General features: G+C 42.0%; 2 protein-coding genes and 1 long non-coding RNA gene across 8 annotated transcripts in view; 1 reads left to right on the top strand and 2 right to left on the bottom strand.

The window, feature by feature from the left end:
* ZFYVE9 (zinc finger FYVE-type containing 9) overlaps positions 1-2,269 on the bottom strand; it is a 59,711-nt gene extending 57,442 nt beyond the window's left edge. For 2 of the 4 annotated variants that reach the window (XM_040565064.1, XM_040565065.1), the window contains exon 1: positions 1,317-1,476. The gene's annotated coding sequence lies outside the window, so the exon portion shown is untranslated. Of the gene's footprint in view, positions 1-584; positions 1,003-1,316; positions 1,477-2,119 lie in introns of those variants that run through there. The other 2 variants (XM_040565066.1, XM_040565067.1) reach the window with 2 other exon arrangements.
* A 139-nt stretch (positions 2,270-2,408) lies between these two features.
* On the top strand, positions 2,409-22,451 carry LOC121073761. The gene is made up of 2 exons (XR_005821919.1): positions 2,409-2,538; positions 2,659-22,451. It is a non-coding gene; the product is annotated as an uncharacterized LOC121073761 (long non-coding RNA).
* The window catches only part of BTF3L4 (basic transcription factor 3 like 4), a 10,510-nt gene continuing 7,439 nt past the window's right edge, over positions 20,682-23,752 (bottom strand). For all 3 annotated transcript variants that reach the window (XM_040565086.1, XM_040565084.1, XM_040565085.1), the window contains exon 6: positions 20,682-23,095. In XM_040565086.1, the coding sequence (XP_040421020.1) occupies positions 23,049-23,095 (47 nt within the window). In that variant the 3' untranslated portion in view covers positions 20,682-23,048. The remainder of the gene's footprint in view (positions 23,096-23,752) is intronic.

The raw sequence follows: 23,752 nt of genomic DNA, 5'->3' as shown, positions 1-23,752 counted from the left end.
ACAACACACCATTGGCTTCATACGGTAACAAAGGATTTTGATGTTGTTTCAACCACTGGAGGTATATCTAAAATCTGGGTTCATTCCATGCAATCGAAAATGATTTGTTAATAAAAGTTAATAATGTTTTAAAACATCACCTAGGCAATAAAATTCTACCCAAAGAAAATAAAAACTTTTATTTGAGTGTCTTTCTTATTTTACTTGTTTATGTAGGGCCCCTTCCAGTTTTGGATTTGGCCTGAAACAAAATATTGAGGGCAGTGTCATTCTGCAATTCTAACCTAATACAACCATGCTTAATACAAAGACTGCCAGATCTTGAGATTCCTTATTCAGTCAACTTCTAACATCTGAATTGAATGAAAGTATGTGTAAAAAATAAATACATAAATAAAAAGCTTTGTCATAAAATAATCAGGAATATCTATAAATAAGATAGTGAACGCTAAAGCAGAAAGTCTCCCAATTCCCACCTGCTACTTGTTTCTCAGCCTGGTTAAGAGATGAAAACAGCCCTTCTGCCACCCTCCATCATGTGCACCTACCTAACCGTAACGTTTATGAGCAAGTAACTAACCCACCTCTGCAAAAAGCCTGACACGCCAAAAGTGCCGGTTATTCCCCGGGTGAGATCTGACCACAGTGGCACTCATTAGAGATGTTACAAAACGCATGCCGCCGCTCGCCCCATCCCCCTCCGGCACTACCACCATTGCGGGAGTGACTTGTTACACATCGCGATGAGCGAGTAACATTCAGTGCCCGGGGCCGGAGCAGAGATCAGGCCATAAAAAGGGCACCAGATGCAAGCAGGGCTCCTCCCCTCCGCGGGCTGCGAGCCCAGGCTGCCCGCTGGCTCCCTCCGGGGCGAGCCGAGCCGAGCCGAGCCTTGCCCCGGCGGCACACGGGGGGTCCCGGGGAGGCTCCAGCTGCAAGCCGCGATGAGCAGGGCGAGGGCTCTTCGCCCTTCTGCAGAAGCCTCGGAGCTAAGGGGTCGCCCAGCGCAGGCACCCGGCGAGCAGCACCCAAGGACGGCGGGGAACAGCGGGGAGGGGGCTCGCAGGACCGGCCGGGGAGGGCTGAGGGGCGATCGCCCCTCTCCCGTCGGCGGCGTGCGGGGGCCAAGGGCGGCGGAGGAGAGGAAGCACCCGCAGCCCCCCAGCCCCAGGCCGGGGCGGCGGCAGCTCGGGCCGAGGCGGCGGAGCCCTCCCCTCCCGCGGGGCCTCGCTCCGGGCGGCAGGGGCCTGGGGAGAGGGGTCCCCCGGCCTCCCGGGCCTGGGGGCGGACGGCTCGGCTCGGCTGGGCTCACTCACCTCGGCAGGCGGCAGGCGCCGCCGGGTCTGCATGGCGAGGAGGATCCCCCGGGGCCGCGCTCCGCCGCCGCCGCCGCCGCTCAGCTCCCGGGCGGGCCCCGCAGAGCCCCCTGTGAGCGCTGGAGAGAGGCCGGCGCCCGCCCTCCCCGCCCGCCAGCCGGCCTCGCTCGCTGGCTCCGCGGCCAAGGCCGCCGCAGCTCCCGGCAGCCAGCGCCCCCTGGCCGGCCCCAGAGGCAGCGCACGGCACTGCGGCATCGCCGGGGAGGCAGCGCCGAGCCTGCCGCACCCCCGCCCCGCCGCCTGCCGCGGGAGGGGGTGACCCGGCACCGCCGGAGCCCGCCCGCCCCTCAGCCCCGGCCAAGCTCCGGGGGGGCACCCGGGGGCACACCGCAAGGCAGCCCCGGCGACGGGAGAGGGCGAGGCGGGGGGGACCGCGGTCCCCCGGGCGCTTCGCGGCGAGGCGCCCCGCAGCCAGCCGCACCTAGGGGCTGGTTGGGAGCAGTCCGTGTTTTATCTGTTTTTTATTTTCGTATTTCGAAAAATAATTTCTCCCCCCCACAGCCAGGGCCGTCGTGTCCTGCGCGGGCACGGCCATCCGCAGCCGGCTGGAGAAAGGCGCAGCCACGGAGCCACCTGCTCAAAGACACGCAGGAGAAAAAAATAAAATAAACCGTACTCATTCCTCACAGAAACTGACTCAAAAGTGCAAGCTGACAGGGATATATATGCAAAACCATTACTCAGAGCCTCGCCGATTCTTTCATTAAACGGAGGGAGCAAGGAACCACCTCTCCTCCCCTTACTCTGGCTGCAGGCGCCCAGCAGCCCGGCTGTGAAGAAAAAAACGTCCCCGTGCGCGTGTGCGACCCGCTGCGGGGCTCACGGGCCGAGGGGCGGACGGGTCTCGGCCAGCCCCGGGCTCCCGCGGCCGGCTGTGCCGCCTACAGCCGCCCCCTGCCGGGCGGAGGGCTCCGGGGGCTGAGGCACAGCTGCCGCCCCCCGGGCGCCTCGCCCCGCCGCCTCACGAACGCCTCAGCCGCGTGCCGCCTCGCCGGGCCCGCGCTAACGGCTAACGGTTAATGGCTAACGGCTCGCGCCCCGCCGGGCTCTGAGGGGGAACCGCCTGTGAGGGCCGCCTCAGGGCGCCACGTCACCCCCAGCAAGGGGGAACGGCGGGTGTTGTGTTCTGTGTTCTCTTCGTTCACCAACAGCACATTTTCAGGTCTTTGCGCTTGCTGGCTACCAGTTTCCAGGAGTTAGGCTTCTCCACTAGTTTCCTATGTACAGTGGTGAATAAGGTGTAATGAGCCCTGGTGGTAACATCTAGGCCTTATTTCTCTAGGAGCATCAGTTCATCCCACCTGAAATGAGAAGGAAGCACTTAATGTTTATTCATTGATTCTGGTAGAACTTTGTGCTTTTCAAGCAGAAAATATAAGATACTCCCAATCAACTGAATCATCAATCCATGGGAGAAGAGCTGATGAGATAAAAAATACTAATCAATCATATCTGGTAGTAGCATATTAATGGAGGTGGAATTTATTTTCTCCCATAAAGCATTCCTGGTTAACCCCATCATGCTGTCTCCTTAGTGGTGTCATGCTTGTAAAGCACGGATGAGGAGCTCTCATCCAGTCCAGTGCACAATCACTATCCTCAAAACAAGTCTCATGAAACAGCTCCGACTGCTAAACATGCAATCTGCCTGACAAACAACAAGGAAATAAATTAAAGGATGATCAATATAGCACTTCATACCCTCTAGGCAAATGCATGCAAGTGCACAGGTTTTCCATCTACATATGTCTCAGAGTCCTATCACTACCAGAATTTTGATCTGCTTTAATCCCTCTACATGCAACTGTCACTGGAATTCAGCAAACACTGAGTGTTTTTACCTGAAGATCATAATTGGCTGTTCTGCAAGAAATCAATCTCATGAAAGCATGGAAAAAAGGAGTTAGAAGTGATGGGAGAAATCTCTTTGAGTTAAGGTGATGAGGCATGGTCTCATGCTCTGTCCCCTCTCAGTATGTATGTGCATCTTGGATGCCACATGACTTGTTCCCAATGAAGATGATGTATCTGGAGAAGCAGGAACTCAGCAAAACTCAAGTTGTTGCTCCAGGCAGTTGTGATGCCAGATGCCTGAAATGAAAACAGGGAGACTGTCCTTCCTGTCTTCCGATTGTGCTCCCTCTGCTCGTGTTCAAACAGAAAGTATTTGGGTATGAACAGTAAAAAAAACTATGTGCAAACCAGATCAACAATCTTGGTCCCAAGTCCCAGCAAGCCTGTAAGACATGGATCATTTACTTGGCACATTCAGTGAGACTGATAGGTACAAACTCTGAAAAAAGTATCTTCAGCTCTTTGTAGTACATCAGCCTCATGTCAGTGAGCATCTACAGTGTTGTGACAAGAAAAATGTGCCAAATAGTACCTCAGATGACAGCATGGACATGTGGTATTGATCCACCACTTCTTTTCTAAGTCTTTTACCATCTTTGCCCAGCTCTTTATGAGAAGATAACAAGAAAGAGTCATAAAGGACCGCATATGGATGTGGGGACTCCAACCTGCATAAAGGTAGGGAACTGGAAAGTAGGCGACAAGACCAAAGTTAGAAAGGTGAGGGGAAGCTGTGGGATGCTGTCCTTGAAGTGAGCAGCTGAGAGCTACAGGGTCTATACAAAGATGGATGTTTGTAGCAACAAATGTATATTGAGAGCTAGGAGTTACAGGCAATTGATACAGGATTCAAAATGATCCAATAATAATCTATGAACAACAGTTATGGAGAAACAAAAATGTTTAAAGTACTTGACAAAACTTGCAGAAACTTGGTGGAAAAAGAAGCTTTCCAATGGTTTGAGTCTGTTACTAGATGGAAAAATAGAAATGCTAACAATAACATAGGAAGGCAGAAGAGCTCAATAAATATTTCTGGTCTGTATTTGGGGAAGAGCCAGATGATACACAAATATCGTATGATGATGATGAAATACATTCCATTACAACAGGCACCGAGGGGGATGTTAAACAGAAGCTAATAAGGCTGTGCATCAGCAGGTATAGATAACTTTCATCCAAAAGTTTTAAAAGCACTGGCAGGGAGTATCTTTAGACCATTAATGTTGATTTTCAATAAATCTTGGAACGCTGTTCAAGTTCCAGAGCACTGGATGAAATATTGTACCGATATTTTAAAAGGGTAAACAAGGTGACAAGGGTAATTTCAACTTGCCAGCCTGGCAAGAATTCTGGGTAACATAATGGGTCATTAGCTACATTACTTGATTAAAAAAGAATTAAAGGATGGAAACAAAATAAATGCAAATTAATGTGGAAAATAAGTCTTGCCAAAATAAATTGATTTTTTTAATGGCATTACAAGTTTGGTGGATCAAGGTAAGTAGGTCTGTAAAATACTTGTTTTGGTAACTTGCAACAGTTTAATTAAGAAACCAGAACGGTAGAGACTCATCACAGCATGTATTAAACTGTTCAAACTCTGGCTAACTGGCAGTTACAAAGTGGGGAAATAAGAAGTCATCATCAAAGAATGCATTTCTGTGTCATACAGTGATTAGTTCTGTACTATACTGTATGGATAGTAATGGCTTTAAGGAAAGAATAAAATCATCACTTACAAAGTTTGCAAGTGATGTAAACAACAAGGATTAACAAATAACAAGTCACAACGGAAAGTATCTGAGACAGCTTGATAACAAGTAATATGCATTTCTATACAGCCAGATGTAAAAACATGCACCAAAGAATAGAGACCATGATTATAGGATGGGGGAATTTGTGCTGTAACAAGTTAATGCTCAAAAACCTAGAGTGTCATCACATATAATCAGAAGCAAATGAGCAGGTGGTGCAGTGCTGTGGGCCAACAGGCTAATACAACCCTTGGCTTTATAAATAGGAGAATATAGAATAACGTCTTTATTTTTTCTGGCACTAGTCCAACTACTCCCGAAATCTGAGAGCCAAATCCCTTAATTCTTTAACCGAAGCTGAAAATTAAATTGTTCGGAGAAGACCAATAAGAATGATTTAGATGAAAACTGAAAACATTCAATCTACTTCCACGTGTAAAAAGAAGGTGAAGGGTGACTCAATCACAGGTTTGAAGTACTTCCAAAATTCAGTGACTATGCTAAAGGCAGACTTATTCAGCTTCCCAGTAAGGTCTTTTACCAGTGAAGGCAATTAATTACGGAAATGCTTTAGAGAGGAACAAGTTAAATTTCCCAGCGCTGGGACTGTCAAAATCAAAACAAGGTGCTTTTAAAAACTATTTTTAACACATACAGGAGTTCAGTCCTATAAGTCTGCTACCCATGAGACACAATGAGTTGATCACAGCTGTAGATTCTGGTTGCTTGTCTATGCAGAAGTTGATTTCCTTGGGGCACTAAGAAGCAGCAACCTGTCATCCCCTTCAGCATCATCTGACACAGATCATGTGTCCCTGAGCACATGACGGGCGCAGCCATGTGGATGCTAATGTTTACATGGGTAGAAGGGATGAGTGTGCTTGTTCACAGAAGGCAAATCCTTTGAAGTGTATTGCATAAAAATGTAACAGTTCTCACTCGAGAAGCCTGAGACATACACTGCTGGAAGCTGGGAACTCCTCAGAATTGTCACTAACTATATGATTATCCTGCTACTCAGTTCTTTATCTGGCATCTGCCTCTGGCTGCTCTCACAAGCAGGATACTGATCTTTCTCATGCCAAGCTGTCTCTCTGGTCTATGGGAAAGCTGACTCGCCCCTGATCTCTGAACGGAGCAGGAGTTTTGGTGGGAGCAGAGAGTAGATGCATGATGATAAGTTGGCATAGGTGCAGGAGAGGACAAGAGCCAAGGGAGAGAAGAACAGGAACACTTGCTACTAGAAAGTCAAAGACAGACTTGGGGAAGGGAGTGTGGATGAGGCTCAGAACCTTTCCAGAATTTGACATGGATTCAGGAAGCTCCTGGACTGAACTTGTATCATCAAACGATCAGGAAACCTCACAGCAAAATGTTGATTACTTTCCCAGTGTAGTTACCGATCCACATACTCAGCCTCTGACTGATACATGTGGTAAGTGGGGAAGGCCTGTGCTGTGAACCTAAGGGTCCAAACTTCTTGGATGACTGATGGTTTTATTCAGTTTTGTGGAATAATAGATTTTTTTTCCCCGTGCAGTTGCTGGTAACTGCTTGCATATCACTCTCTGACAGAAACAATACTGTAAATATTCATTACGACGACCACTGCTAACGGCGTGTTTAATGATCTCTTTTCTAATTTCTACTGTAAAAACCATCTCCTGATTACAACCATCCAAAGACACCAAGAGACCTTCAGTGAAGATTACAATGTAATGATTTTGCCCTCTAGTGGCTGAATGACATAGCCCAGCTCCTTTGGAGTCTGTCTTAATACACCTTTATTACATCACCAGCCTTGAATCTTTAATTTTCTAAACTTTATGCAGGGTTCACCCATTACACTCAAGTACTACCTGCACCAGAACAATCCGAATCAATAAAAATGCTTGGCTAAACATCCTCAGAAGGCTATATTAAGGTTAACTCAGTACTTAGTGAGTCATGCAATAAAGCCACTAATACCCGGGCACTTAATTAACCTGTGATGCATTTTCCACCAGATGTGATTTAATCTCTATAAAACAAAAAGACCTGCTATATCACCATCTCAGTGTGTGTGTCAATTTAGAGTCATTCTATCCTTATTTCGTCTGGTTTAAATTTTAAAAATGTCATGTATTCTTTGGAGAAATAAAGATGACATTTTAACCCTTTCCAAAAGTACACTCTCATAGGTTATACATTTAAAAGGGAACATAACTGGTTTACTAGTTATGCTGGCTACATCTTGAAACATCCATCAATTTTCTCTCCGTATTTCTGACACTGGCCCTGAGGCTTTAAAAGATCTGTCTCTGTATCTGTGTTAAACTTCTGTGAGAGCTTAAGCAAGGGTTTTGGACTTTAATTACATCTTGATTTTTTTTTCTTTTCTCCCCCTCTGGCACCCATTTTAGTTTATTAGCCTAAGCTTCATAAGGAAACAACACATTTAATTAAATTGTTTGTCTTTCTCTTTTGCTCTCTCTGCATATCTTTAGGATCTCTTGGCCAATTTCTGCCTCAGCTGAAAAAGTGATAAGTCTCAAAGGAAATTAAGTTCATACAAGTTTTGTGGCAATCCAGTCAGGCATAGAGAGGGTGAGCCGAAGCAAGTTGAGCTGTTACATATTCAGTGTGGCAGCAGCCAGCTTGTTAACAGCCAGCCTGTGCTCAGGCTGCTCAGACAGCACACACACCCCACCACGTTACTTACTCCCAGCGTATGCTGGCGTGGCCTCGGAGTGTCACATTGAATTTGGAGGAAACTGAGGTCGTTGTGGTAGAGAGGATCATCATGGACGTGGCAGGGCTAGTGTTAGTGCACAGAAGAGATGAGAGAGTGAAGACACAAATCCCTGTGCAAACAGGATTTATTTTTCTAGCATTCACAACAACAGCTTCTTGAAGGTTATTATTTGGACTCTGTAATTGAGATTGAGATGTGATACTTGGATTATTTGAAAGCCTCTGCTAAGCAAGAAGTCAAATTAAAGGATTTAGTAGACCCTTTTAATGAGGAAACAATAAATATTTGGATCATTTCATTCTCATTGTTTATTTTGCTATTCATCTGTATTTGGAAGCCCTGGAAAAGCTTAAGAAGCTTTCTGATTACATTCTGGTCTGGCCAGAAGCTGGAAATGCCTTTAATGAATACCCATGGGGTTTGGGTATTCATGAATGTGTTCCAAATGAACATGTTTGTGCTCACTAACAACAAAAAAAGCCAGGATTTTGAATCGGGAGAAACAGGTTCTTGTTCAACTTTGTAGCTGACTTGCTGAGTGACAGTTAACCCATCTGATCCTCTTCCCTTGTGTGTACAGTAGAACTAGTTGTATGTACAGCATGAGTAAGTGATGTATGAGGCCACATCAAGGTCTGTAAAACCGCTTTGAGAGTCTCCTATGAGAAGTGTTATGATGATGATTACATGAAAAAATTTCATTTGGAAGATATGATGTCATCGCCTAAATATGTGCTTTCTGGTCCACCGAAACAAAGGACTCTTGAAATTCAAAAATGGACAGAGTTCTAAAGATTAACTTCATCTTCCTAAAATGCTGAGAAACATGCATTTCCCATTTGAAGATCTGAAAACACTTTACTTAGAGTTGAAACCTGTTCGTTCCCTCAGACAACCTGTTCTGTATCACTCAAAAAATACATTTAAGATTTTGGACTAGAATCATAAACTCCTGATTTTACTTCATATCCCATCTACCTCAACTATAGCATTATTTAATTTCCGCAATTATATAAAGTCTTCCATCTTTCAAAGATGATAGTACTCCAGGAATAATGTTGGAGCTGTGCCAGAGGATGGTGGAAAGTAGGAGAATTGAGACTCTCATTATTTGGACAGAGGTTATAATTCATGCCTGGTTGGTCTAAAAATTGCCTTAATCGTGGGATATTGATGGAGGATGAACCAGTGTATCTCTCAGCTTCTAGAAGGAACTTTCTGAGTTGTTGATAGACTACTCTAAAAAGCCATATACACTTTTCCATACATGCAACAAACATACCATGCTTCATGGCCAACAGGAAGCACAGCAGTGAAGAGCAGGTGATTTTTTAACGTAGAATCTCCAAAACTGGACCAGCTTACAAGCTCCTAAAGTAGGTCTACATGAAAACAGTCTCAGGTGTTTGTGTGGGCTTCAGTGAATGTAGTCTGGGCTCGACACACTCACTCGGAGATGCAAGGCTTACTCAGTATGCTAGCTGAGGACAAACTACATCAGACGCTTCAGAAAGGAATTCCACCAGCAGAACAGTAGCACAGAGGATGTTTTGTGGAGGACCTTTGAATGATTGTTTTTGTGAACAGAAACCCGGTCCCTCAAATGTCAACACTTCAGATGCAAGGAAAATTCTAAGGACAACGCAGTTTTAGAAAAAAAAAAAACAGTTTGAAATTGACTCAATTTTAATTACATACAGCTACAGAATAAAAATATTTCAAAGTGAAAAATCCCAAACTGAAAAAATAGCCATTAAGAATGTTGACTTGACATCTTTTGACATGAATCTTTCCTTTTGTTTCTTCCAACATAGCTATAGACTCTGACCAAAAAAGTCATGTCTTTTTCTTACAAGTTTGATATACAAATTAAATAATTCATTGTTGTACTTATCAAATATGAATGGACACGTTTTATTCAGAAAAAGATCTAATCCTTTTCAAATCTTGTTTTCACCTGTGTGATAGCTTGTAGCGGTGAGTACCATGCACTAATTGTGGTACTTTGAAAGTATTTTCTTTCATCAACTCTACATGCTCTATCGGGCAATTTAAGTTAATGCCCATAGTTCTCATACGGGAGCAATCAATTTTACTTTTTCGACATAATCCTCTTTTCTGTTTATTTCCAAAATGTTCCTTCTGATAACTCTTTGTTTCTGCAAAAATCTCTTCAAATCACAAGTTTTCCTGCATCTTTATATAACGTTTATAACATTTTCAGCTTCTAGATCCTCAGCTGTATCCTTACTGACAAGCTAAAGGCTATGGCCAGAGCTAAGCATGCAGCTACATATTTTGATCAGTTTTGTTTGATTTTTTTGCTTGAAGGATGCAAGTTATCAAAAGTATAAACCTTGATATAGATTTTTTTTTCTTTCAAAGTTTACGAACAGGATTTAATCTAATAGGTACTTATGAATTTATCCTTTAGGTCTTTCTGGATTCAAATGAAGAGCTGGGTTTTCTTTAGAAAGGAAAAGAACAGAAGCTTACTTGAGAGGAAGTGGTAGATGCAGTTGGCTCATTGTTATCTTAAGCATTTCCCTTCTTTGTTGTACTAGAGATAAATGAATAGCTGCTATGCACGGACATGCATGACCCTCAAGTTCTGGCTCATGATTTCTTGTTATTAAATATTTGAAGGCATGACTTGAAGACAAACTCCAGCAAAAGGGATTTAATTTTTGAAGGAATCTGGCAGACACTTTTGCAACATTGTCTTGCATAATTTGCTGTTGGCATGTTTGTATCTTCCACCATACTTCTCCTTATCGCCAGATTCATGACAGAGGGTGCAGTGGGCATCAGAACCACCATCCTTTATGCATTTTTTAAGCTAAGTCTTTTAAAGAAGAAAAGCTTGCACAACTGTGCTGCAGACGCAGGTACATCTTCTTCTCCCCTTGAACAATTTAGGAATATGTCGCTCAATTTCAGCCATGCTTGAAAGAGGCAACTGGTGACTGCTGTAGGAGAAAGTCACAAATGACTGCCCCTGCTGAGGGCACAGCAGAGAAAAGGCAGCTACTACACATTCCTTTAGCAGCAAGGGGCTTGTTAGTCAGCAGCGTGTAGGTCTAGACTCCTTCAGAAGGTTAATTCTCCCCTTTCAGAACTGCCATGGGAATACGGTGCCCATAACTCAGGGAAGAGGCATGATGGAAGGCAGGTAGTGAAGGAGATAGTTAAAAAACATGGACTCCTCCTGTCCATCATTAGTTCTTTGAGCAGCGAAACTGTTCACACGCACAAAAATTTGTATAAGTACACCCTAAAGTATTCAAGACATTAATGAAAATCCAAAGCATCTTGTTCATTTCAATTGCTTCTCCACCCACATTCTTCATTGAATTAAAGGATATCCTACACGCGCTTTTGTTTCACTTATTCCCTAAAGATCATTTCATCACACACCAAGCAAGGATCTTCAGCGTACTCATAGTAACTTCACAGTCAGAGCGTTCAGCACTATGATGTTCCTGGCACAAGGGATGTTATTAAAGGATTTAAGAGATGAATAAGACTGCAGATTTCCCCAGGGCAAGACATCAGAAAATGGACATCAAAAGAACCTGGCTCAAAATGCAGCGGGCATTACCAGCTTGTGGCAAATCCCACTCATCTCTGAACAGTAATGTTGTCAGGCTGCGCTAGGGATGTGTCTATCCCAGAATACCCCTGTAGAACTGTTTGCTTACCCAGTAAAAGCACTCCTGTTCAATACCAGCCCCTCTAGTTCAAGCCAGCATAATCTTCATTAATCAAAAATACACTGGGCCAAATCCAGCTACAATCATAGGCAAACCTTCAGCAATATCCCAGAGCAAACATGACACAGGCTATACAGCCATCAAAATTACCTTTCTTTTCTCCAGTCATAAACCCAGTCGGACTGCACAAAGAACCATGCAGATCTCCGAACATGTGAGTATTTCTTACAGGAAGTGTAGTTTGTCACACATTGCATGTCATCTTCACAGACCCCAACAGGATGACAGGCTCGTGACAGGATTTTTTTTAAACTTCTATTTCCTCTTTCACCAAGATCTCATTAGGATTGATTTTCTTACAGCTATTTTGAACCATGAACAACAATTCTTGAGTAGACACTGGGGAAGGAGAAGCACACATGATGTCACCACCTGAATTATTATGCTAGGACATAAAAATAGTTTGAAAAGTAGCATGACCAAAATTACCATATCGTTTAATTACAGCCTACTTTCATGACAGGCCGTCAGATAATTAACAGTGTCAAAATGCTGAATTGCCTCCAGCTTCTACATGCTTTGCAAATGACATGGAAGTCATCTTTTTAAATAGCAACAGCTTAACTGAAAATGTAAAACCTATAGTGAAATACTTTGAAAAATGAAGCAGTCAGCTGAACTGACATGAAATTCCCCGCACCATAAATTCACTAGGGAAGACAGTTAAAATCCACTTAATTTTCTTTCTGAAGATCACATTCACATGAGGATATTTTTGCGTTAGGAACTATTTTTCTGAAATTGATATCTTTTTAAGAGTTCTAAAAAAAGGAGACATAAGTGACTGTTCTGTCCAGCTATGCACATGGCCTGGTTCCAGCACTGGCACCTTCCCTCCAGCCTGCCACAATACAGGCAAGCATAAAGCAGAGAAAGGCTGAAAAAGGTGGGGTTTTGTTGATGTTTAGGGTTTTTTTTTCAGATATAACTCACCTTCCCTGATTGCTAAGTAACACATATGATACTAGAGAAAACTCTCTGTAGAGAGAGGGAAGGATATTTGAATAAACTTGGGAAGCGATACACAATTATGTTATCCATTTATTATTAGAAATTAACATAGAATAAAACAGTGGTCCCCAATCATTTTGTGGAAAAGGGCCTCTGGCCACAGGAGACAACTGGCCTTCCTGGCCTCCACTTACCCTCCGTAAACTCTCAGCCAGTACCAGGAATACCTGTGAGAGGTGAGAGCAGAGCCCAAGCATACAGACTCCAGAAGCACGGAGTACAAAGAGCACCCCTCCTCGTCCCTTGGACAAAAACAGGGATGGGGAAGGCAGTAACAGAAATTCTCTTCCCTTGAAGCACACCTCAGATGGCATAATCCCCCCATGCAGCAATGTCAGTTCAGCATCACCATAGGCATTTAGTTATTTTGCAGATCCCCTTTTCTTTTCCCTCCATCATCATCACTGCAGCATGCAGGCCTACCTCCCTGTTTCATATTGCCTTTTGCACTCCTTGAAAGCTGCTTTCTTCCCCGTGCCACTGCTCCCCACACCTCTATACAGCAATCTCATAATTGGCACCAAATTCCTTACTCCCTTTATTGGACAGAGTTAAAATAAATGTTTTTTATAAAAATGATACAAAATAAGCTTTGCATAAATTGTAGCAAAGCAAAACAATAGTGCTAACTGCACTGGATAGACAACTCATGCCTGAACTAGCCATCAAAAGATAAGAATGGTGCCCAAATACAGAATTAAGCTCTCCTTTGAAGGGTAAGAAAGAGACAAAACATCTTGAAACTGAAGCGAAAACAGTGCAGCTTCTCTCCTTCATTCTTTCTTTTGTAAGAAGATGATTCCTTTGTTGAAGAGCCAGAAAGAAAAGTTTTGACTTGTTTCCCCAAAGGAAAGTGAGTGCTTAACATTGAGAAAACTGATGAGCAAACATCCCCTCCCATAGCTTGCAAAAAGCTGAACACCTTAGTAATAATGAAGAGAATCCTATCTCTTGGATGAATAAAGGAATCAAGCTAACACTAAGCCAGAATTTTATGTCATATGGTAACAAGGGAACGTACATGTCAAGTAGAGTGCTTGAATAATAAAGGATAAGGCTACTAGAAAGCAATCCGAGAATACAGGAGAAACTGCGGTGGGTGGATTCATAGCTTCATGATTGTGGCACTGTCCAGGTGATTAACAAATTGGAGGGTAGAAAATATGACTGGATTGAACTTCAAGATAACTCAGGTGTGGGACCAAGGGGAGTTCCTTCGGCTTGTAATTTATGCAATAGGCAAAGGGCTTCAAATACTAGAAAGCAATGAGTGAGCTTCTTAAGCTGAGTTCAAAGTGGTCTCCATAACTGAAGTCTTTGATCAAGAAATTTGGTAAAAATGCCATTTAGCATGGCAGGCTGTTAAAATTAAAGCTGACCAGTAAACAAGAATGATTCACCTGGCCAGGATGAAAAACACCTCAAAGCAATTTTCACAAAATGGGGACTGTTCAACAACTCTCTCTCTGTTCCAAAGGGAGTATGTGTTAGATGGATCCTGCTAGCTGTGTCCTCTTGTGCTAGGACACTGTTGCTCTTTTTCCCTGCAAGGAAGCCCTGAGCCCTGCACTGACATTTTAAATTACTGAAAACTAGTTGTTATTAGCTTGACTATACCTTAAATTATAAGCTCTCCGGGGAAAGAACCATCTTTTACTCTGTATTTTTACAGAAAGCAGTGTAAGAAGGAATTAGCATCCAGTAAGGCATATTACACAATATGATGATGCAATGTTAAGCGCACATTGCATTCTCCCCTGACCAGGTGTTTAACCAGACAATCCTGGAGATACAAGCATTAGTCCAATAACAACTGGAACGGCACTGGCTTCCACTAATGGCAGAAGATATCCCACAAACTGCAGCTGCACCAGCTCAGTAAGTGCTTTGGAGATCAGCCTGTGCTAGTCCCTCTTATTCATGGAAACATACCTACAATTCCCACTTGCCAGGAGTGATGTTGAACTCTATGGACTGAGGGAGTCAGGAAGCCAGCAAACATTGCCATATAGACACCTTATTACAGAAAAACTGAGTGAGTAAAAGCAACAATGTCACTGGTGCCACTGTACAGATCTCCATGCTGAATACAGGTCACTAGTTATTCCAGGCAAGTTGCGTTGCAACCTTTTTCCCATTAGTTCATTTCTTTCACTAGAAATACGAAAACAAAAGCCAGACACATGCTAGTCTTGACCATGTCATTTATTAGGTCAGCAGTGATGGCAAACAGGGAATCGTTCAGTCTTATCACAGACAAAGCCCACCACTAAATCACATCGAAGTGTACACGTGGAGAGAACATTTATAGTGACACATGCTCCTTCCACTTCTCTAATGAGCTTCGTGGCCCTGCTTGAACCATCCTGTTCTCCTCCTAGCAATGTTCTGACTTCATAACAGTGTGTGGCAACTCCCTGCTCTAGCTAAAGGACATTGCTTCACTAGGCGTAATTAGGCCTATACAAAACAGGCTTATTTATGCCTTGCTAAATCACATGATTGAGATTGTGTGAAATGCGGTGAGTCAGAGCACTTTGGAAGCCCTGCCCAGCTATTTCCTCATCTCAATGAGAATACAGTCTGTAAACTGTTCGGGCTTATAACTAAAAAGTCAGTCAGATGAATATCCTAAGTTTGCTAAAAAGGCTGGTACTTTATTCCAAACTGCCAGAACCCTTGCAAAATAATTTTGGCTGTATTTGCTGCTTACATTATGGCTTTTTACAATAATTGGTAAGTACACACTAGGTTTTTTAGCTATAAGTTTGGTAGTACCAATAGAAGTATTTGGTCCTTGGATAGAAGTTTACCCTAATGTAAGAAAGGTCTTGTGAGATCTATTGCATAAGAGTCATCTGGATAAGCAACTGTAGTACAATTCTATTTTGACCATAAATGACTGACAAAAAAATATGTCCAAGGATATAGAATGTTTTTCACAATGTTTTTCAATAGATGCATAGTAAACTAATAGTAAATACATCAGGAAGCTGCTTGAGGGGGAGGGGAGCAGGAAAAAAAGTACTCTTTGTAATCTGTCATTTATTTTAGCTTTTACCAAATTAGGGAGATGTTCTGAGCATAAAAATCACAAATATTTTTGCTGTAACAGGATTACTTAACTACAGTAGTAAAAACTGTTAAAGCTTGGCTACCTGCACAATAAAAACAACGCATTAATACTTCCAACAGCTATTTTCTGTGTGACTGTTTAGAAGGTTAAGACTAATTAAAGATAATTATTTCATCACCTCTCTCATCTTGGCTTATCTAAGCTAACACAGAAGGGCAAAAATTTAATCAAGGCACATATCATACAAAAATCTAACACGAATTAATGCTCAGAGAAACTAATACCAAAAAGAATGTCTCATCATGTTTATTCGAGGCAAGTGAAGTCTTGTTCTGAATGGCTACTTGTTCGTCTGCTCTTTCCTGTCAAATACTGGTCATCCCAAGAAATTAAAAGCCAAGAAGGCCCCAGCAGTTTGAAAGTTTTAACACGTCCTGTGATGTCAGGCAGCCCAAATTCAGCAGCTGCTTCTCAGGCAGTACTCACAGCAACCACAGAGAGAGGAAGACGACAAAGCAGTTACAAAGGAAGATGCACTTGGTACATACATTCTTGATGACAGAACTGTGAGTCGTTGAGAAAACGTTGGTGTAAGACATCTAAGCCTTATTGCAGTTTACTGCAAATTCAGACTATTTTGCAGATTAAAACCAGAAAGAGAATGCACGGGAAAGTTTCTGCCAGTTAAGATGTCAATGACGTACCTCTGCTTGTTGCCACAGAGCAAGCAATCCTGCTCACAGAATTCACAAGTTCTCAGTGACCAAGCCTGCACTATAAAAAAAAAAATCCTTCTATAATTTAAGAAAATCATCAGGAGAGAACACGTACCACTAGAAACAATAGCTAGATTATCCCTTCAAATTCGACTTGTAGCCTTTAAAAGAAAAGAACGGATGGAATATTTTTTAATAGAAAATCCATTTCAAGTTTTTCAGGAGAACCAAGCTGGAAAATCACCATGTAATGGGATAAACTACTACAATTTCAAAGTTGGAAATGGCCAACGTGATTTCTCGGTGCACACTGCCAATGAAAGCAATTCTGCAACTCAAAGGGCGGTATAGATAAAGGTTATAATATTGCTGTGTTCAAATGTTAATAATTTACAACACAGAAACCATGGGGCAGGGAGGAAAGTGATGCAGAAAAGACTAGAATATGTAATACATTCCCTATTTTTCAGAAAACTGATATTTCTTTTGTGTCAAAACAGAAGTCTCAGCAAAGTACTCAAATGTCCAGCAGCAGATTGTGAGAAATCATGGTCTTCCAGTCAAGCTGAGGAAATCAGGCTGTGGGAGACTTAAAAGACTATTAACAAGGGTTACTTCCCTTGTAAGAATTATTTTAATCCCTATTTGCTTTCTTTCAGAAACATGCAAAAATGGAAGCCATTACTAATTACAACTGTCACTCAGTCTCCAGAAACAGAACAAATGCTTTAAAATGACCAGAGAAGGAACTTTAGTTGCATCATTATTCCCTTGAGACTGAAAATGCTGTGAGCAAGTTACAGCTATTTTCGATTAAAGACCATGTGTTAGAAACCCATTTGAAACAAGATCTCATCAGAGATGGCAATTTTTTCTGAAAGTTCACATTGAAAGCTATTTACTGTCTGAGGTTTTCAATGAACAGGAACCTGCAGCATGAATTGAAACTTCAACAGCTTGCCCCAGAAAAATCACTTTTCACTTTTTACAAAGTCATGCAAAATGGGCACGATGGGAAGGCTGCGTTTGGGTGCTGTGGCTGCAGAGCAGAGGGATGGCTGGGTCAGAGGGTGGCTGCGGTAATGGCACGCTGAAGCCACGTGCTGCATTCAGCTTATCAGCCCACATTGCAGGCACTGCCTACACATTACCAGTTTGCCAGCACTAACCTCCTGTTTCACAATTAAAAGTTTAAAAATAAGCTGCAAGCTATGGAATCTGACCAGATCTGTTGCCCAAGGCATCAATATGGTAAATCCTTCCCTTCTTCCCAAACTCAGTATGACCCTGGCAGCAGCACTGCAAGCTCCCCCATATTGCTTTGCCAAGAGAAGCCTCAGAAGCAGAGCAAGCAGCAGCAGCATGGAAAAAGGCTAGCTCAGTGTGCAAGGCCCATTTATGTGATGGCCATCTCCGCCAAGCCTACACAAAAGGACTCAATGCAGATGTTCTCCTTTTAAAGGAAGGTTACCATTTCTTTCAGAGAGTCAAAGCTGGCCATCTATCAAGTGGCAAGGCAAAGACAACCAAAGCAGACCCTGTACAGACAGCTTCCTCTGCAGGAGACCGCAGGCTCAAACACTGCCACCCAGGTGCGGGATGGAGTTTCACAAGCTCGCTAAACCAACCTAAGCAAGCTGTCAGGGTGAGGAATGACCAAGGTTTTGGCACGTGCTACCATGCACAACTGTGTGGTCAGCCTTAACAATCAGCTGAGCTAAAAAAAATATTGGAAACTTACAAAAAAGTCATTTACAACCAGCCAAGCTGATCTAGGTGACCTCTCAGATCACCTACTGCTGCTGGCACTTGAGAAAGTAAAGCAAGGCAAGGGCTGCCTCTCTTGCTGGTTTGGAAGCTTGGTACAGGCCTTTCATGAAACTAGTCCTGGTGTGCAAAGGTGTTGACAATCTGTTGAGATTTTAAGCCTTCACTTACCTATGTCTGGCAATAATTTGCATCGCTTGGAAATTTCCAACTTCGTATGGCCTCAAAGTCAGATCTGATTTTCTGAAAATGTAGTTTGTGCAACATTTCCCAGTGTCTGGAGAAAGCTGGTCACACGGCACTGGCTCTTCTTTGTCTGTTAAGTTGCATCAGATCATCTAAAAATACATCAAATACTTTCTAATATTACTTTCTGACAATAAGCGGTTACTATAGCTGCTGCAAGCATGTTGCAAGAACGGGTGAGAGGTCACCTAATTCCTATTCAGCTAGACATACACTGGAAAGCCTTGGAATATGATTTTTTCTTTAAACTTTTGCCTTTGTTGATACCTTATCAAAAATATTGAACAACTTCTAAAGCCTCAAATGAGCAGGTAATCTCCTTTTACTCCAAGGATGCAACAAATTTAGCATAGTTATTAAATCCATCCACAACGGGGAGTTCAAAGAAGAACTAATATCTGAGAACCTGACAGATACCAGCTTGCAAAGAGAAAATTGTGCCTGAGCAAGCTGTGGTTCTGTTGTTTAGCGAGAGGGCATTTAATAGGACTGACAACCCCCCAAACATTATGTTTACCATGTAGAAGTAGCTTTTTGTAACATCTGTATAGACGTAGCTCTTCTTTGAAGAGCCATCTCCATTTTATATTAATTTACATACTACGTACTTGTATGAGGAAGAGCGGTGCTCCCAAAATGAAGGCAAACCAGGGCACCGTAAGATGTGTAAGTTTGTTTCTTCTTGCCAAATATACAGTGCCAAAGTCCAAAATAAAAGCCCAGTTCCCAATAACCCTGTTCTAGACATGAACCCAAGCTTCCACCCAAACATACCAGCAAGACCGACTTTAGAGTTAGTCTCTTCATTTGCTCTGCTTGGCTAACTGAATTCTTGTCTGGCACTGCAGCCCCCATGTTTCTGAATAAATCCATGAAGTTCTTCAGTGTCTGCAAACTGGTCTTTGAAAAGGGGGAAAAAATAAATAAAAAAATTACTTGATGGGAACACAAATAGTTGAATGTGAATAACCATTCCCTGTACTTCTGCAATCACTTCCATAAAGCTGCTATGGCTGTTATGATGTGCTTCTGTTTCCACATCACTTCATTTGCTCAATTACAAAACATGGATCATTTAATCAGTGTAATCCTGATCTCCAGAATGATCTGGCCACTTTGCTGAACAAAACACTACTGTCTTCAAATAATACAATGATGCTAATCTTAAGGGCCAGCGGAAGAGTTCTATAACCCAAGTTCACTTACAGTGCACGGTTTGTTAAGCCCCTGCATGTGTCCCTACCATCTGGAGCAGCACAGGCTGACTGCAGGGAAAAACAGGAGAATTCCTCACTGGGAGACTCTTTAGTAGAGGCATGAATTCAACACTCACATAAAGCACAGATTTACCATGCTGTTTTATAACTGCCTCGGTTCTTTCCTGTAAAAAGCAATACGCTGGTCAATCAATACACTGCTCTGTAAACAAATCACTATTAAAACCATCAGTGCACACTTGGTGCATATTGAATCCAAAACATTATTTGTGAAGATGGTGGCAGAAGGGATTTCATGAACAACTCCTAGTTTCCGTGGAAAGGTAACAAATAGTAGGGAATTAACATGTTTCAGTAGCAGTTCTGGTTTCACCCTTACCAATTCTATGCACTCTTCAATTAATCCTAGACAACTTAAAGTCTAAAGAATTTTCAGAAGTTGAAGAAAAATGTACTTGAACCCTATTTCTCCAGTCTGCTGTATATCAAACGTTCTGTTATCAAGTTCTTCCACCCTACCACTGCTTTTCTGCAAACTCATTCTGTCACCAAGCACTGCACAAGGAATCCCAGCACTCAGTACCAAGTCTCCAGCACCAATGACTGAATTGTTCTACTGCCATCTGTCATTCACACACACCTTTTCATAGAGCAAATGCACAAGTGTTCTACAGACTTGCTCTTCTCCCTGAGGCCAGTCAGTTCCAGGTTTCCTCTTCGTAAACTAGGGAAATACACAGACCTAGTGGCGGTCATAGTAGAATACCAGTGTTTGCAGTCTTAAAAGTTTGCCAAGTTCTCGATTCTTTCAGTCTTCTGTAATTCAGCTTTCTCACATACAGTCCAAGAAGTTTCAACCTAGACTCTGTTTTCCAATACTATTTCAAAATTATTACCAAGATCTTTAGTATGTCAGTAACTTTATCAACATCTTTAATGTCAACAGCATTGAAGTAGTGAGCAAGTTCACTACAGAAGCCAAAGAACATTTTAATGCACCACCTGTCCACCTTATTGTAGGGAATTTTTACTGTAGCAACACTCCCCCATCACTACACTTCATAACTCTGCATTTCCATCAGCATGTACAAACACTGAGTTTACCATGAAAAAATATGAAGAAAAATAGTTTTTCCCACAAGAGCCTTAATGGGTTAATTTTAATTAAAATCAGTTTAATGATTGATAAGCTCTAGTATTTCCAGCAGCAAATCATAAGTGGTTGACTGTTTTCAGATACAGTAAAAAACTGAAGATAACGTAACTACATAAGCTAGCATATTTAGTTAGTTTACTGCTTGTCAAACATATGAAAGAATGACAGTTTAACATGTAAATTCTCATGACAACCAAGAGCAAAAATTAAACAAATATTTTGTAAGAATCAGGAAGTTCAACTATACAGAAGTTTACCAAACCCAATGCTTACTCTTAATCTCTCACAAAGTTACTTTCAACATACTTCCTACATCAGAAACCAACAAGCATGAATTTTCAGTATCTGATTAGTATTTGAGAGAGAGGGGGACATCCGATACCGCAAACTCAGTACAGTTGCTACTTTGAAGCGCTCTTCACTCGTGCCCCTTAAGCAAATGACAGAACACTGCAAATACCTGTTTCCTAGTATCCTTCATTTGCTCTTTGAGCTTGCAAAGGAAGCAAAAGGCAATTCACTGTGCCTGCGCACACGTTAATGAAGAAATCTCTTCCTTATAAACCGAAGAATCTGCAGCCGATTCAAGGTTAGCCATACAACAGACCAAAGTTCCATTCAACACTGCAGAGAAAATAGGAGAGTGGATATATGGGAGTGTGAAATCCTAAAGCTCTAACAGGATCTTCCCTAAACCTGCATGTATCTTTGTCATGAGCTGTCAGCAAGGAGGCCCTGCTGTTTAGAACAGCAGCTGCATCCACCAGTTGTTCCTCAGCTACTGCTGGGTGGGAGGATGAGACAACATACAAAAGGGGACATTTCCTCTTCTGTACTGCTCTTTTATTTTGTAGCAAGATCCATGTAGTATATAAAATAACAAAGAAATGAACAAAGACCTATAAAATAAATTGAGGAGTTCAGATGACAAACCACTACAGCTCTGCTTTCATGGTTTTATGTCGTCGTCACCAGGACTCATGTATTGTTTACCTTGTACTTTTACAGTTTTCTAGCCTATGAACCTACATAAAAAGCTGATATGTTCCAATTAAGCCATAGTTAAGTGACAGATGTAGAAGGAAAAAATGGCTTTCTTAAGCCACAGCTGCCCTCGACACAGGTTACAATGATGTCTAACTACACTGTAATGCACATTACATCAAGAACCTTGAAACAGCCTCTGAGAAAACAGGTTCACATTAAGCATTTTAAGGGAAGGTCATAAATACTGCACTGTACCAATGGTACCTCCCAATGTCCTCTTTATGCCCGAGGAACATTTGTGTCTTTTTAGTAAGCTACTACATAGATGACACCAAACCCAGAGGTAGGTTATAGGCAAAGGTAAAATACAGGCAAAAAAATCCCTTTAGAGCTAGTCATTGCACAAACTGCCCAGCAGGAGGCAAGGCAAGATGTCAACAACTCTTTCCTCCCACCTTAAACGTTGCTCACATGGTGCATTTAATTTCTAGTGACAGTGGATCATCAGCTGCTAGTAAATGCAGTCATGCCAAGGGAACAGCTTGAAGTTATTCAAGCAAAAATCTGTTACCGTGCAAAACTGGTTCACTGGACTATTACCAACTAGACCTCCGAGTTTCATAAGTGACCTGATGGTAGAAAACTAAGGGATCTGTTTTCCTTTTGACGTGATATACTCTACACAATCAACAGGAGAACATACAGCTAAGTGTGTGGAAGGAGTCAAAGTTGAGAAAGGAAAAAAAATAATCACACTTTTCTGGGACTGAGTTTTCTTTTTTAAAAAGTTTCTGTACCAAACAAGCTGATAAAATAGCTCGTCTAAGGTATCATCTGGAATCAACATAAGGCTGATAACAAATACCGTGTACATTTCAACATGGATGAAAGACATCTGAAAGTACAATAGTTAGAGCAAATTAAACCCCAATTTTAATGGTGTAAAGCCTTCAGGTCACAAAACGCGGACAGAACTTATCTTCACTGCCTTCTGTGCACTATTCCATGATAATCAAAAGTAACGATGCTGAAGATTCATTTTATTTCTACTTCCAAAATAAAAGGGGGAAAGGTTAAATAAGTGTTCTCCAATTTGTTCTCCACTATATGTACACCCACACACATACACACACGCACATGCACACACCCCTCAAACTGCACTGACATTTCGTTTTGACCAAAAGAGTAGATCTTGGGAGTAAGTGCAAAATGCAAAATCAACTGACAGAAAATGCTGAACAAACAGCATCATAAAAATACAAAATATTTATATTACTGAACTATTAACAGATGATGTTCTCTGTTTCTTTAAAACTTTGGAACCACATAGCTGATTTCTTAAATCTAGTCCATGCCAGCTTCCAGAACTATTAATGATTTAGTTAGCTTCATTCTTTGATGCTTCATCAAAATTTTCTACGAGATCTGAAAGAGATGAAGATATTTAATACAGTAATGCCCAGTAACGATGCCTTCAGACATTTAATGAAAAATGCATGTATTATATGAAATGTTAAGTGGTTCTCAACTATACTCACGCACGCTTTTTAAGGGAGGATTTCAAACTGCTCTAGAAAATAGAGTTTGTATGCATTCAAAGAATTAGACATGCAGGAACACTCAGAAAGAGCGTAAGTTCTAATATTGAGTAAGATCTGATTTTCAGAGGTGCTCTACTATATGCAGTTGAGTCTTGAACAATGGCCACTTTTTAACAATTGTCTGAAGCTATGCACCTATTAACTGCTGTACTCCAGCAAACAAAATTTTGAAGAGACCTGTACATTTTTACGTAAGGTCAGAAAATTAAGTGCCAGAGCAAAAGAAATCAAACATCTGGGTCACCAACTCATTGTTTTAGCTAACACACCATACTGATGATGCATACAAAAGAACGTGGTGATTTATAGTTATCAATTGACAGATTAACAACTTAGAATTAACGTTTCTCGAGAAGCCAATAGACACTGACAGAAGCTTAATTTCTTCTACTGCAGAAATAAGAGTCCCCACCCCAAACCCTGATTTAAAAAGACACCCTGACCACTGTGCCAATCACATCATTTTACACATACTCCATTT

The sequence above is a fragment of the Cygnus olor genome, chromosome 8 (assembly GCF_009769625.2).
Source record: "Cygnus olor isolate bCygOlo1 chromosome 8, bCygOlo1.pri.v2, whole genome shotgun sequence".
Taxonomy (NCBI): Eukaryota; Metazoa; Chordata; class Aves; order Anseriformes; family Anatidae; genus Cygnus; species Cygnus olor.
Note: the sequence above shows the minus strand (reverse complement) of the source record. Positions and strands in the feature narration are given on the sequence as shown.